The 15924-nt window shown below is 45.3% G+C and overlaps 1 protein-coding gene across 2 annotated transcripts in view; it reads right to left on the bottom strand.

Annotated features, from left to right (window-relative positions):
* The window catches only part of SHROOM4 (shroom family member 4), a 246980-nt gene extending 232266 nt beyond the window's left edge, over positions 1 to 14714 (bottom strand). For both annotated transcript variants that reach the window (XR_012092027.1, XM_007991732.3), the window contains exon 1: positions 14296 to 14714. Coding sequence is in view for 1 of the 2 variants with exons in the window: in XM_007991732.3 (XP_007989923.3) it covers positions 14296 to 14412 (117 nt within the window). In the remaining variant the exon portion in view is untranslated. The remainder of the gene's footprint in view (positions 1 to 14295) is intronic.
* Between the last annotated feature and the right edge of the window lie 1210 nt (positions 14715 to 15924).

Genomic DNA, 15924 nt, shown 5'->3' with positions numbered 1-15924 from the left:
GGCCAGAATTTCCCAGGTGGGTTTGGGAACAGAGAGATAACCATTCTGCCTGAAAACCTGGGGCCTGGAAGGATTGCTAAGACTAGAGCCAGATGGAGAATGGTCTGTAACACCAGGCAAAAGTAGTTTGGGCTCTATTCTACAGGCAGCAGGGAACCATTAAATAATTTTAAGGGAGGGAGGAGGGGATGATCAAAGGGAAAGAAACCATTGAGGAGGCCACTACAGTAGTGTAGTTGTTCCAGAATGAGGCTTCTTCCTGCCTGTGCCAGCTCTTGCAAGATCCTCCTTCAAAGCTGCCCTTTCCCATCTGAGCTCACTATCTCAGAGCTCATTACTATGCATCTCTTTTGAGTTGAGAGATATATCAATGACGTTTCTTATTCTGAATGAGACTCCTAATGTTGTATTGAAGTTGGGTCAAGGGCTTGAAAAAAAACAGAAGCTACATCTGAATCTCCCAGTTTAGATGAAAGGGAAGTATGATGCATTATTTCCATTGCTGCAACACAATCAGGTGGCTTGATCCCTGGGGTCACTGGTCTCCTCTAAGATGGTGGTGGGGAAGGGAGGGAAGGGGAGAGGGAAAGGGAGAGGGGGGGAGAGAGGGGAGAGAGAGAGAGAGAGAGAGAGAGAGAGAGAGAGAGAAAGAGAGAGAGAGAGAATGTACTGCCAGCATGGGGCAAAACCTGATTGTCAAGTGCTTTTCTGGGGCCTGTTCCAGATCACTGTCACTTATAGACTTAGACTAAAGTTCAGCCTTAAATTAGGGCTCCAACCTAGGGGATGGGAGATGGAAGGGCCCCACCTGGGAATTAACTCTCCCTGATCCTTAATTATTTTGGCTTTTACTAGTGGCTAGATGGGGAGAGGGATGTAACCTGAACCCTAATGCAGCTGAGAAGGGCTAAGAGCCAAAACCCTTTTTAAGCAGATACAGTATGTGCAAGGTCTGGACAGGTTTCAGAACACTGCACATTTCCTCAGCCAAAGGCATGGGAAAAACATGCAAATTACATCTTGAGCCCCTTACTTCTAGAAAAGGAGAGTATCACCCTCCCACCAGGGCTCATGCAACAGAGGGAAGTTAGCAAGCAGACGCTTGTGAAAACCAGAGCACTTGGGCAATTTTTTACACAAAAATCTCCCCAGCAGCTACAGATTCAAATCAATTTCAATTATAAATTACAAGCTATTTCATCCTGTCAGAGAGAGGAGCTAGGTAAAGGAACCCATGTGGTCATTAGCCTTTTAGCAAGAAGTGAGTTTAGTCTACAAGAAGGTAGGGAAGGAGTTAATTTAGACCAGGTTCCATAGCATAAGCATCTTTACAACATTCAGATTTTCAGTTCTTCACCATGTAGAAAACCAGGTGATGTTGCATAAAAGTGGCAACGGAAAGGCAATCCAAGAAGGATAAAGGGGGTGTGGGGAGGACTGGATTGGTCCTAACATTGACAAGTCTATCTGCACATAAAAGGAATCTTTCCTGGGAATTTCATGTAAGTATAAAGGACAGCAGTGCCAGGGTTTGGGGTCAGATAACCACGCCAACTTGCCAAAATCTCTTAATAATAAAGCAATATTTCCCAACAACATTTGCAACAAATGAATTTGTGAAGTAGATCCCTATTTACCCTTTATTTTAGTGTGGTTAAGACACCACTGTAGGCAATGAAATCACTCTTGAAAGTTTAACAATGCTTTTAAAAAGTCAAATTTAAGAACCAATACTACTGTAGAACATTAACAATGATATCTATGGATTAATAATACTACACTATGAGGAGAGTATAAAACTGCTAACAACAAGAATGCAATACAGACTTGAAACTAGTGCTTTGAGGTTTGCCTTACCAAGCCACCACATTTTGGTTTTCATATAGAGAAAACAGTCCTTAAACATCTTGGCAAGTTAACTGATGTTTTTTAACAGCCCCAAACCATTTTAACATTCCAGTCTGAAGTTTGGCCTTTTGACAGCTTCTTCTATTTTGTTTGTTTGTTTGCTATTTGGACTTTCATATCACTTCAAGTTCTAAGTTATACAAAATGAACTTCAGCCAGTAACACCTCAGTTGACAAGGCATCCCACAGATTGGAGGAGATAGCGAGACAAAGCTATGGCCAGGAAAGCCCATTAAATAACAATGCAGATCTGTTCTACTATCTTTGCGGCATAAGATTGTCTGGCAATTAACTCGTTTCCACAACAACCAGTAGATTAGTAAATTGTCTGTGTTGATCATTATGTTCCTAAAATAATGTTTTGTTGTTTTAACTGATCAGTGGCCTTAAATAAACATGTTCCCCAACTGCCTAGGGACTTCTTGATTGGCCTACAGACACCTCAGTCTCAGAAGATCCAAAACCGAACTAAACCTGATTGGTCTTCCCAATTCCCGTCATCTCTCAGAGCCTTCTAGATTTTAAATATTAGATTAATCCCTGACTCCTACCTCTTCTTCATTTCTTCAATGCTATGCATTATCACTAACCTCTGGCAACTCACTAATGTATGACAAGTCAGCAAATTGCCAAGATGGCTGATTCCTTCAAAATGCCCTTACCTATCTATTGTTCAGTTCAGGTCTTTCCTCATGGAAGCAATTATGTGACTGGTACTGTGCTAAGTGCTTTATTCTTCTGAGATCAGATGAGATCGGGCACATTCAAGGTGGTATGACCATAGACTAGGTGCCTTATTCTTAATACACTGATTATCCAAACAACAAAATGGCTACCTACTTCCAACTTGCATCCATTCTATAGCCCAGTTTTCTGGGGTATCCAGAATACCTGGCTCAAATCCACTCACCTTTATATCCCATTACTCTGCAAGAATCAAGAAAATCTCCACTGACTCACTTATGTAGCCATCCACACAAGCAATATGACATTGGGCAAGTTACTTAATCTTTCTTCAATTTCCTCATGTGTAAAATGGAGTTAATAAATTAGCTAACATAGTGAAACCCCATCTCTACTAAAAATACAAAAATTAGCCGGGTGTGGTGGCACGTGGCTGTAGTCCCAGCTACTCAGGAGGCTGAGGTAGGAGAATCGCTTGAACCCGGGAGGCGGAGGTTGCAGTGAGCCGAGATCACGCCACTGCACTTCAGCCTGGCAACAGAGTGAGACTCTGTCTCAAAAATACAATACAATACAATACAATACAATACAATACAATACAATAAAATAAAAGAGCTAATATGTGTTAAGTTAGAAAACTAGTGCCCAGAATATGTACTATAAAGTATTTGTTAGAAAACAAATAAAAATGACATCTATGGAGCTCTGTGCTAGTTTCATTGGCCATAGGAAGGCTCAGCTCCTAGAACAGGCACTCAATAAAATTTAATTAATGAATTAATCAGTGGATAAATGAACAAACACTACATGCTCTGCCCTTATTCTGTTAGTCAACACACTGTGGAGTGAACAAACTGGTCTCAGTCTTCTGTCTGTGTCTTTAGGACATGCAGGGCTTGTACTAATTGGAATCAATGTCCTTCTTCCTCCCAGGCCTACCTACCTAAATCCTGTATTATCCCTCAAGGCCTAGCTCCAATTCTTCCTTTTTCCACAAAACACCCAGCTACATCAGCCCACAATGAAATATCTTCCCACTGAATAAATGCTGCTCTTAGATCCTACCCCACAGTTTCAGTACTTAAAGCTTTTTGTTTCCTGGGCTTGTGGTAATGCAGCTCTTCAACAAAACTGTCATCTCTTTTGAGAATCCAGGGACCAGGTATTCTATGGTGGCTAACTCTTGTATTCTCTAGTTTAGGGTTAGGCACTTTACGAAGTGCTCAACAAATCTGCGTTGACTGGTTGGTTGGTTAGTTGATCAGTTGATTGATTGATTGATTGGTTGATTGATTGGAGTCCTAATTGAGAACTCTTAGGATGTTAGCCTTTCAAAGTGCTGGCTGTTCAGACATTAGCAGAAATCATGTCTGGTCTTCCAACTTCTCGCAGTAGCAGACATTACACTAAAGGTGCCCTGCCTTTTCACACAACTCCCAATGATTAGGTAACTTCATACACTTCAATTTTTAGGCTCAAAATTTTCTTAAGAGAATTCCTGTTTAATAAGGGACACCTGTGGAATGCGCTTGCTTGCTTTCTTAAATCACATATACTGCTAATAATAATATGAAATACATGATAAAATGAATCTCCCTACTGGACAACAGTGCAGGCTGTATTACTCTCATTTTGCAAATATAGCAATTGAGATACAGAGAGGAAAATGACTTCCCAGGGTCACACAAATGATGAGTGGCAGAGTTAGGACTAAACTTTAGGCTTTCTGAATACTGACCCAGTCCCCTTACCCTGATTTGAGATTTAAAACAAAACAAAGACCTTCCTTTGACCCTGACCTCTGAGGAGCAGATACTCATAATATTATCAGTTTCTGCATCAAATTTCATTTCCCTCATTTCCCTCCCTCCCTCCCTCCCCCAACCCCTCATTTTTATCCAGTTCTCTTTTATTTCTCTTTCACCTGTGTAAACACACTATTTTAGAAAGACCATGGGATTTGAAGTTGAACAGAAGTAAATTTGAATGTCAGCTGTCCCACTTACTATATGACTTAGAGTCTTTTACTTAACTTCTCCTGACCCTCAGTTCTTCATCTGCACAATGGAAACACTAACATCTGGCCTAAAAAAGTCACTGTAAAAGTTAAATGAAAATACATGTAAAACACCTAGAAAATAGCAGTATTTGCTATACAGCGGTCCACTACCTCTGCGATCCCATCATGTCTAGGCTTTGACCACCTTTGGGTTCAAGAGGTTGCTGAACTCAGTGAGGCACAGCCACACAACTGAAGTATCCAGATCCTTGCCTGGTCTACTTTTGCTTGTTGTCTTGATCCTTCCTGATTGCCAATTTAAGTTAATACAGAGCTCCAAACTCTGTCAAGTCCTCTAAAGAATGTGAGAGTCAAGCCTGCTACTTACCCCCTGAAGCTTCAAGATGTCATCACTCACACTCTCAGTCAGAGTAAGATGCCATCCAAAGCCGCCTACCTGTAGAAGTTTTCAGGATGGCTTTTACTTATATCAAACACAAACAAAAAGAAATGGAAAACAGCAAGGCGGCCCAACAAAGACAAGGCTTTAGCTTGTCATCCTCTCATAAGTAAAGATGGGGCTACAGCCATGAGACTCTAACTCCTTTCCAGAATAACTAGTCAAACCAGCTTTACTTCTAGCTCTACCTCATCTCACCTCCAACCCCTTCCCCCAAAAGAAAAATCAGTTTCTTATGGACCGTGAAAGGCAGTATAGGAGAACCATTGAAAACTTCCCTGCCAGAGGCTCAGGAAGAAAGAGAGAAGACCATACAGCTAGGAAACTGTTGAGTGGCATTAGGGTGGGGGACAGAAGACACCACAAAGGGGCTGTTCGTAACTGGGTTAACCCTTGATCCTGTCAAATTAGTCCCACCTCCCGCATTCCTCACAGATGTAACATTAAAAGACTTGAGTGAAAGTTAACAGACCATGTCCTCCCTGAGAACATACCAGGAAACAGCCACTTCTAGAAAGATAGGAAGTAGGAGTGTGGAGAAAAGCAATGCACTCCAAGAGCTGCCTGCTGTCAGTCAGCCTTCACACTTCCACAGCCTAGACCAAGTAAGGATCCTGGGGTCCTTAGCAACCCTTCAGTAAAGCAAGAACTTGTCCCATGGAGGGTATGAGAAGAAATAGGAGGGTGTGGCGAGCCAGAATAACATGCCATGATTGTTCAGCAAGTTGATAAAAGAATATAAAGAATGTGACAAAGAGTCTGTCCATCACTGAAAAAGAATAGAGAGAGATGCAGTGTGAGGAAATTTCCCTCTGATTCTGTCATGATTTGCTGAGTGTTTTCAAACCTATCAACCTCAACTCAGTGAGCTTCTCTCTCCCTCCTCCCTACCCCCACCACTGGAAGCATGGCTGAGCCAAGAGGGAAAAAGCTGGTACAGCAGACTAGAAGGGCTCACTGTGACCAAAAAAGAAAAAAGTTGGGTTTTGGACAGAGGGCAGGGCAGTCAATGAATGAACAAAGGGGCAATGGCACTTGAATGAGACAGTCCAAAATGTAGGCCTCAAGTAACTGGTGCTCTTGGGTGGGGGATGGGAACCAAAGACTTGACATAAAAGAAGGACAGCCTAGATGCATGGAAAATGTGTCTCTGTGGCTACTAGGCAGTACTTGTGTTGTGATATGGTACAGTCAGAGACTCACAGTGAAAGAGGAGGAAGTGGAAGTGAAGTCAAAGGGGAGAGGTTAGAGTTCACTTTGAGAGATCAAGTCATCTTGACTTTTGCAACTTTAGTGCCTGGTCAGGATGGCTATCTGACCAAGTAAACATGCCAGTGTGATGTGAGGAAGAATGGATCATCTGTTGCAACACTAATGCATAAGACAATTTTTCACTTGGCCTATTTATACTGCATGGGGCAAAGAGGTATAAGGAGACAAACCTCTACCCCTTCCCAGTCCTTGGAACACAATCTTTAGCCAGAAAAAATAGTAACTCAACTTACTCATTAATGATTTTATTGAATTATGTGTGAAGGGAGTATTTCAGGGAGCACCAGGAGACACAATTTTGGCTTCATAGAAGCTGAGTGAAAGTGATCTTGATACTGACATAACCAATATAAAAAGGTTACTTGCTGATTACAAGATAACTCTCAGAGTAACCCGGAATTCAGTTTCAGAGGGAAATGTAACCATGTACATACATCTGGTCCCAGCATCAAAGGTATGAACACCTTGGGCACTAACGGTAGTAGAATCCCAAACTCCCCCAGAACTGTGTAACAGAGCTATCTAGAGCACTTTTTGTTCCTAACTAATGAATGCATTGTTTCCCAAGAATACCTTCTATAAATAAGCAGCTTGGAGCTTTGAATTCTGTTTCCTGTAGATAGGACATTATAAATGATGGTTAGGTTGTGTAATTTAATCAATGATACAGTATGGATTAAATAGGCTTCTCCAGAACTGTTCTGAACGTAACCATTATAAATAACATTGTATCAGTGAAGACATGTTTCCTAGACCTCTACACTCTCTTCCTTAGACCCCTTACCCTTCAGTAATAATATAGATTAAGCCCCACTCCAATCCACTCCCTGATCAAGGCTTTAGTAGTAAGGAAAGATATTTTTCCAGCTCAGATGACAACTGGTAAATGTGGGCAGATGGGGAGAAAGAGGCTGTGGATGCAAGACCTCCAGCAGGAATCACTCGTGTGTGTATTCCAGGTACAGACAGAAGAACCCAGAGCTGAAGGATGGCAGCAACAGCAGGGGCTTTTCCAATCAGTGGCAGTGGCAGTATGCAGGGAAATAGGTATCTGACAGTGGATAGGGACAGAGACTGCTGTCTCTATATTCCTACATAGGGGCTCTGTAAATTGAAGAGTGTATGGTACATATGGTTAGCATCTTCCATCTTAGAGACAACTATTCTTTCCAGAAGGGGAAGAAATTAAGTTCAGAGAGGTAAAAAGGAAATAAAAAAGATCTGGAATTCTGACTTTGACACTATTCATTGAATGCCATTTCCTTCTTCTATTACACAAATTCCTTCTCTGTAACTTAATAATCTCTTTGTTTAAACATATATGTTCCTTGAAGTCAGGGCTTATGTCTTCTCTCTCATCTCCCCTACAATGCCTTTACCAAGGCTGGCCAGGGCTAGGGGCAGAGGCAATTATAAATAAATAGTAGGACATGAAATGTGTCCCTTCCAAATCTATTATGTGGCTGTCCCAGATGCCTTCATAGAGACCTTAGGCAGGTATGGCTTAATAGCAGCACAGCTACTTCCACTAAAACATTTTGACACGGAGCCTTGATATGACATGGCCACCAGAAACAGCCAAAGTGATCTTCAGCTGTATTTTTTTAAAAATAATGTTCATACTCATCTGTGGTCAGATTCTCCTCAGTTACACTATTCAGCTGTGGGATCCATAACTTAAGAGGAACATGGACAAGCTGAAGTGCATCATGAGTGGGAGGAGGAAACTGGAGGAGAGGCTGGAACCTACATCCCATAAGGAACAGCTGAAAGAGCAAGCACTCTCCTAGAAAAGTGAAACAAGATGATATAATAGTTGCCTTCAGATATCCCAAGGGCTGTCCCAAGACAGAGGAAGCACCCTTGTTCTGTGTGATGCTATCCACAGGATATAGCTAGGACCCATGGATGATAGCTAAAAGGAAAATGATTGCAGCTTAACAAAGGAAAAGCTGTCCACAGTCAAAACTTTTCAACAACGGAATGGATAGGCTTAGAAGGGAATGAACTCCCCTGTGACTACTGTAGAACAAGCCCAGGGACACTGCACAGGAGGCTCATGAAATGGTTAAGATTAGACTAGGTGACTTCTAAAAGGCTGTCCTCACTCTGAGATTCCTTGACTCCAGGTCTCTACCAAGAACAGAATTAGTCTGGGAGCCCTGAATTAAGTCTCCCCTTGGTGCTTGAGGGGTAGAGGGGCAGGCAGTGAGAGCAGCTCTTCCCATAATCCCTGCTGTTCTTCATTAACTTTTCTCAGATAGGTCAGCATCTTTTTTCCCCTAGTTCTAAAGAAGCTTAGCTATAAAAGCCATGATGTTCCCTCCAGATAATCATCCATAACCTCCAATCTCAAGTCTGAGTCTTTTTTCTTTAAAGAAATTCCTGGGGAGGGGGTTGAGGAGGGCAAGGGGGGAAATCATTTTAATTTTTTTAAGGGACAATGTTCAAGTGTCTTCCAGCTGGAGTTGAATTATTTTCTTTGTGTGAGGTTTTGGAGAGGGAAAATCCTCTAATAGGCTTGACCTTTTTTAACTTCAGCAAGCATACATGTGGCTCTCAATGGGGTACCAGGTGTATTATGAAAACTCAGCAGGGCCAAAAGTAGTATCGACTCAAAGCTCAGCCAAGGGTTATCAGTTATACCACCCATCCTTCTTGCTCCACCTCCCTCCAACCTTTTTTGTATCTCTCTGATGGATTTCTAATCCATGCCTCAAAATGCCCTCTACTTTCTGGGACAGGGCAGCAGCTGGGAAACTGAGGTAGTGGACATCTTTGGTGATTCTAGAGGCAGAAATGAGGAGGGAATTCATGTAGGTAACCAGGCTGAGCTAAGCTCCAAAGACGCATACTCTACAAAGGTCCCTTGTGAGTGCCAGGCACTGGTCTGTAACACAGCTCAAAAGATTTCACAGGAACTCTCATTGTTCATATAATACCACCTCTGCACCCAACAAGAATTCAAAATCACAGCCACATTTACTTCCAGCCACAAAGACAACCTCAATCTGAGTTTATCCAGATCCTCTTGAAGTCTCAACTGCCTCTCTGTGTGCTTCTAGAAATAAGGTCAGACTAGGAATGGGATACAGACTAAAACAACTTAATGAGCACACCCTGCCACTGTCCTAGGCTAAGGACAGCAAACAGTATTAGAGTTTGCCTAATTCATTGTCACATCGTCTGTGATAATAGAGATGGGGCAGTTAAGCCTAGCCTCCACTCTGCAAATAGCGATTTGGGTCTAGAGAGGGTAAAATTATAAAGCAATATCAGAGCACATCAAGTAGACGGGGGTGAAGCTTCTTTCTCCTCCAGGCTACTCCCCTATCCCACCCTGTTTTGTTCCAGGGCAGTAACTAGCCCCCCTTGCTTCACTATGCCAGATAGAAACATCTACCATAAATGAGCCAAGGAAAGGGAAAATATGTAGCATGAGCCTACATATCATCAGACACATCTAATTACCCCCATTCCACCCAGACAGTACTCCTGGGTCAATGAGGTACTGTAACATGTTAACCAAAGGAATCAATAATGCCAATGTCATGGACCCTATTCCTTTAGGGGTCATGTATCTTTTACTTGTTACCATGATCTCACTCGAAACACCACAATATAGGAAAACATCATAAACTATCCCTTATTATTTAGGATAATCAATAGCATTTTATTTTTTAGAGGTGGGGTCACACTATGTTGCCCAATTATGGTACACTACAGCCTGGAATTCCTGGGCTCCAGGGATTCCTCCTACCTAAGCCTCCTGAGTAGCTGGGACTACAGGTGCAAGACACCACATCCAGCAACAGTATTAAAAAAAATTTCTCTTTCTTTGCCACTTGATTATCAAGGAGAGACTATACAAGTGTCCATAAATCAGGCAGTTGAATTCCCCATATTCAAGGAAATCATAGGAACCAGCAGGAATTGATGATTTTCCCAACTTGATCATTTCCTGGTCCAAAGGGTCTCCCATGACAACTATGAACTAGACTTTCACACTGCATGCCCTCTTCTCCCACTAACTACTACTTTTTCAAATTCCCCCACTCCCCAGATATCTCCACTTGTGCCACAAGATATCTCTGAGCATGTATGCCACACCATCCCTGATGCAAACCGTTTCTGTTTTTTTTTTCTCTGCAAAGGAGGTTCTCTGCCATTTTCCACCATGGTTCCTGCACCTTAACTCTGTCTCTCCCTGACCTGAGATCATCACAAGTGATCTGGAGTCATCAAAACAGTCCTTTCCTACTCTGAACCCAGACTCCATCAGAGTGTACCTACAACCCAATCCTCACTTAGTGTGGAATTACAGGCTGGCATGGAAAGGAACACTGCATTAGGAGGCTAATAAGATGAGATACATCCCTGAAAGTTATTGCCCTGTACTCCTTCACAAACCACAGTACTAGCAGAGGAATTGGAAACTCTCTTAGTAGGACTGCCATTGACTCTCCATATGATAGACATAGGTAAGCCACTGAATACATCAGTCTCAGTTTTTCCATCAGTTTCTCCACAATCTTTCCTGACTGCCTCACAGTGTGGCTGCAAGAGTAATGAAATAAAGGATGAGGAAGCACATTGTAAATAGTAACACTGTATGCAAATGAAGCAAAGTTTCATTTTCCTCACTCTGCAGCAACACTTCTGAGAAGAGAGCCAGAGCCAGCATAAAAGATTGGCCATTCGGTCAGGCGCGTGGTGGCTCATGCCTGTAATCTCAGCAGTTTGGGAGGCTGAGGTGGGCAGATTGCTTGAAGGAGTTCGAGACCAGCCTGGACAACATTGTGAAACCCCGTCTCTACCAAAAATACAAAAAAATTAGCCAAGCGTGGTGGCGTGTGCCTGTAGTCCCAGCTACTCGGGAGGCTGAGGTGGGAGGACTGCTTGAGCCTGGGAGGCACAGGTTGCAGTGAGCCGAGCTGGCACCATTGTACTCCAGCCTGAGCCACCGAGTGAGACCCTGTCTCAAAAACAAACAAAAAAATGGCTACTAGATTGTCATAGTATCATTTAAAGACCATCCACTTGAATGTCACTTTAGACATGAGGATGCCTAGACCCAGGTAGGGCAAGTGATATACCTAGGATTCCAGAAATAGAGAGGGGCAGAAAAAGGATTAGAACCCAAGTTTTTAATCTGCTAACCTAATTATCTTTCTATTCCCTTCCACCCATCCCAATCAGTGTGTACAGACTAAGAAGGCTGTTTTCAAGGAGAAAGCTATTTTGTTCTGAATCATAAAAGGAAATAAAATAAAGGTTGAAAAATGAAGAGGGAATTAATGAAATATGCCGAAACAGTGTCTTGTCAAGAAAAACACAATACAGGCAATCATTGTGCTTAAAAAATACTATGGTCCCTTTTTATACTGTTGAGGCCAACCCAGTTATAACTGACTTTTACTGTTATGCAGCCATAAAAAAGGATGAGTTTGTGTCCTTTGTAGGGACATGGATGCAGCTGGAAACCATCATTCTCAGCAAACTATCGCAAGAACAGAAAACCAAACACCGCATGTTCTCACTCATAGGTGGGAACTGAACAATGAGATCACTTGGACTCGGGAAGGGGAACATCACACACCGGGGCCTATCATGGGGAGGGGGGAGGGGGGAGGGATTGCATTGGGAGTTATACCTGATGTAAATGACGAGTTGATGGGTGCTGATGAGTTGATGGGTGCAGCACGCCAACATGGCACAAGTATACATATGTAACAAACCTGCACGTTATCCACATGTACCCTAGAACTTAAAGTATAATAAAAAAAAAAAAAGAAAGAAAAAAAAAAAAAGAACTAGGCTATTTAGGAGGAATGGGAGAAATAATTTTACCCGTTGCATATCTAAATGCATGTCATAATGAGCCTTCATATAATAGGGGTCAACTGTACATTCAGTGGAAAGGGAATCATTAGAAGGCACCCTGCCTCTCAACACACAGAGCACTTCCTCTACAGCTTGGCCAAGGAAACCCTCATCTACCCTCAAATAATCCCCCAGCCAGACCACAAATTGCTGGCTGCCCCATACTTAGTAACACCCCCTGCCATGCTCTCACTGGCTCACAAAATAATCCAGGACCACAGCAGCAAGCACTCTCTGGGGTACTTCTCAAGATGGGTCAGCTCTGGGCAGAGCTGAAAAATGACCTCTCCAAGGCAGGTTGTCTAGGCAGACGGTGGAAATTCTGTGGGCGGTGTGAGGAGAAAAAGAAAGGGAGGAACTGCCAGACCATGGAGGGCTGCATATCCCATTGTGACCTTGGTGGAAAGAGAGGGGAGAGGAGGAGCTTGATTAGAAGAAATTCCTGAAGGCCAGGATTCCCCTCACCAAAGGAGTTGAGTGTTTTTGTTAAAAAAAAAAAAAAAAAAAAGCACATAATTTTTTCCAGAGAACACTGGAGGGAGACTGCCTCAGGAGGGGTTGTGAGGGTGGATGACAAAGGCATCTCAGGCTGGTTAAAGTACATGACAAGTATGGGGGAAAGGGTGCTATATGAAGATCTGAGCTAGTATGGGGAGGCTAATGATCAGAGGGGTCCCTGCCAGCCCCCCAAAATGTTGCCTCAGCATACCTCAGACTCCTCAATCTGATTGGTACACCCATGGCAACACTCCAGGGTGCCTAAGAGTGTGGGCCCCAAGGCCTGAAGGATCCCATACACTGGAAGTCAACCAGCGCTCCAATGCAAGGCGAATGCCGCAAAATGCCGCACAGGTTATTGTGGGTGTGTGTTGCAGGATACATTTGCTGAATCCTCTGCTGAGATGTGACCAATGTTGAACCCCACCCCCACCCCCCCGCAAAAAAAAAAAAAAAAAAAGTGATATTTGTTCCCTGCTGAAAAGACACATCTTTCTATCTCCAGCCTGAACCCACATCTACAACTTCAATTGCCATTTAAGCGGGTTGGAAGGGGGAGGGCTTTTCGGATTTGAGAATTTAAGAGAAACAACAACAAAAAAGTGGAATAAAGTTCGTGAAGTCCGTTCACTTGGCAATCTGGCACCTCAAGGTGAGTCGTCCCACAAGTCACTCTTCCTGGTAACAGCTCCAGCTGCCCCTTCCCCTCGCCCTCACCCCTACAGGGGAGGCTCGCTTTGGGAGTTCTGGAGCACTCAGGAGAGCTCCTCTCTCCTGTCCTCAGCTGCAACTTGGTTTCCAGCAGATCACAGACTCCTAAAACAAACAAACCCTGGCGGCGGCGGCGGCGGCGGCGGCGGTGGCGGCGGCGGCGGCGGCGGCAGTAGCAGCAGCAGCTCCAGCACAGCTGCGCTCCATGGCGCAAAAGTTTCCTCCACACTTCTCAACGTGCAGGAAATCTCGCCGGCGCTGGGGCAGGACTCTGGAGGGAGGGAGAGGCCGAGCCGAACCGGCGGCAACAACGCCCCAAGAGCTGAATGGATCTGTGCGCGTCGGCCGTGGGAAGTGAGGCTGGCAAAAGCCACCAATGCCTCATCTCCGTTCCCACACCGGCCCCTAGCCCTGCAACCTGCCTGGGAGGGACGGCCCGCCCGTCGATGGAAGGGCCAACACTGCCAAGAGAGCTGCCAAGCCGCGATGACTGTCCCTTCAGTCCTTCACTGTCCCGTAGGGACGCAGGGGCCTCCAAGGATAAATCCCCAACGGCCTCCACTTCCTCCAGCCCAAACTGAGGGGAGTAGCCGCCCCGACGTGGGGGAGCAAGGGCTGCCCCAGCGCCCTCGCGAGTGTGTCTGCGCTCAAGGCTCTAGCTGGGGGCTAGTTGTGCTCCCAGCTTGTGTTCCAGCCACCCTTAGGGGATGTCTGCACCTGGACTGGTGGCAAGACCCCTCCGTGCCGTTCAGAGGGGCTTTCGCTCCTAGCCCTAACTAAGTTTCAAAGTTGGCCTGAGGGCCCCGTTCAGCGGCAGCCTTCGCACCCGCTTGTCCATTCAAAGTTGGGCGCCGTTAGGACAGGAGCCGCCAGTTCTTACCTTAGACACTGTGAGCGGCTCGCAGTGTTCCAGACCCCCCTTAAGGGTGAAGCCCCAGGGTGCCCCCCCTTGCAGCTGCACAGGGACGTACTGGAAGGACCCAGGCCGGTTCTCCATCCTCGGCTGGGCTCAGGCGCCGCCGGGCTCCTTTTCCGAGGGGGCTACGTTGCCTCCGCCCCCAGCAGCTCCGCCACCATCGCCCTCCAGCTCTACGCCACCCCGCACCGCCCTGCTCCGCCTACTCTCCCGGCTGGAGACGCTCAGGCAGCGAGCGAGCGCAAGGAGGAAATGACACGGAGCTGGAGAAAGGGGGAGAGAGGGGGGAAAAGGAGAAGGGAAAAAAAGAAAAGAAAAGAAAGGAGAGGCGGAGGGATAGCGCGTAATGGACAAGAAAACGGAGCAATGGGGAGGGGCAGTCACTGGGACCTCGCCTATAGGATCGCTGGGGAGTGGGAGCGAGGCGAGGCCTCACATCAATTGTTACATTGTTTCATTCAAGCAGGGCCCCTCTTTGGTCCTCCTCTTTACTGCCGGGTTCCCCGCCCCTCCAGCCAGTCCAGGCGAGGGGAGGTGAAAGTCGTTAGTGTGGACGGCCCGCGTGGCTGAGTGGGCTGAAACGCTGGTTTCCTGATTAGCGCGTTCATGTTTCTCTGACTGCCTTTTTCTTCTGAAGGTCCCGAGAACGGAGATCTGGGAGGGTTAAAAGGCTGCTAATTTGTGGACCTTGCCTAGAGGGGTGGAAAGCAAAGCAAGCAGGCCAGCGGACACAGTGAGGCTGTGTGTGTAGGCTGCTCTGTGTGTACGCGCTAGGTGTGTGGGGTCATTATGAAACTTTGCCCCAGAACATAGTTTAAATAAAGAAGCACTTTGAGGATGCCCCCTGCTCAGGCTTCCCCGCACCCTGGCTCAGTGTTGGCGTCTATGGGTAGCACTGTGCTTGTGTATGTTCCAGTCATCTGGAGTTCCTGGCACGGCCTTGCACTTGCCCCACTGAGATGAGCAAGCCAGCAATCAGCAAACTTTATGACTAGCAGTATTGTCTCTAAACAAACCTACAGGAAAGAGCATCCATTGATAAGCTGGCCAATTAATAATGTTGTGCCTTTGGGAAGAATCAGCTTTTAGACTGGGTCCAGAACATCTCTGCACATCTGTTAGAGCTTGACCTTGTAGTTTCTGAGCTGGGCTTTTATAACAGACCAAACAGCCACAATAATAGTCCTGAAAAGCGAGTTTGTTACTGAATCTTGTGCTGATTTCTCTGCCTTCACTTGGACAGGTTATCGTCTCTCTTTGAGGTATTTTCTCTGGAGCCACATGCGGGCAGTGAATTTTTAAAGGGCCTCTCACTAGCGGAGAAAGTGTTGACAACTCAGTTGTGACTCAACAGGATGTTCCCACTCTGTCTCGCCTGTTCAGTCTCTTCCCCTGTTCTTGTGCAGCTTCTTCTTCATGGCCAACAAACACACTGCGGCCCCTTCCTTCACAGCCAGCTTTCTGCGGTCAAGGTTTCCACTCTCTACTTCTACTTCCTCACCTGTCACTGCCTCTTCAACACACTGCAGCCTGCGGTGTGCTGCAGCATGCCACTGAAATGTCTCTCAGAGTCACCCCCCTGCATCAATCCTT

This window comes from Chlorocebus sabaeus, chromosome X (assembly GCF_047675955.1).
Source record: "Chlorocebus sabaeus isolate Y175 chromosome X, mChlSab1.0.hap1, whole genome shotgun sequence".
Lineage (NCBI taxonomy): Eukaryota > Metazoa > Chordata > Mammalia > Primates > Cercopithecidae > Chlorocebus > Chlorocebus sabaeus.
Note: the sequence above shows the minus strand (reverse complement) of the source record. Positions and strands in the feature narration are given on the sequence as shown.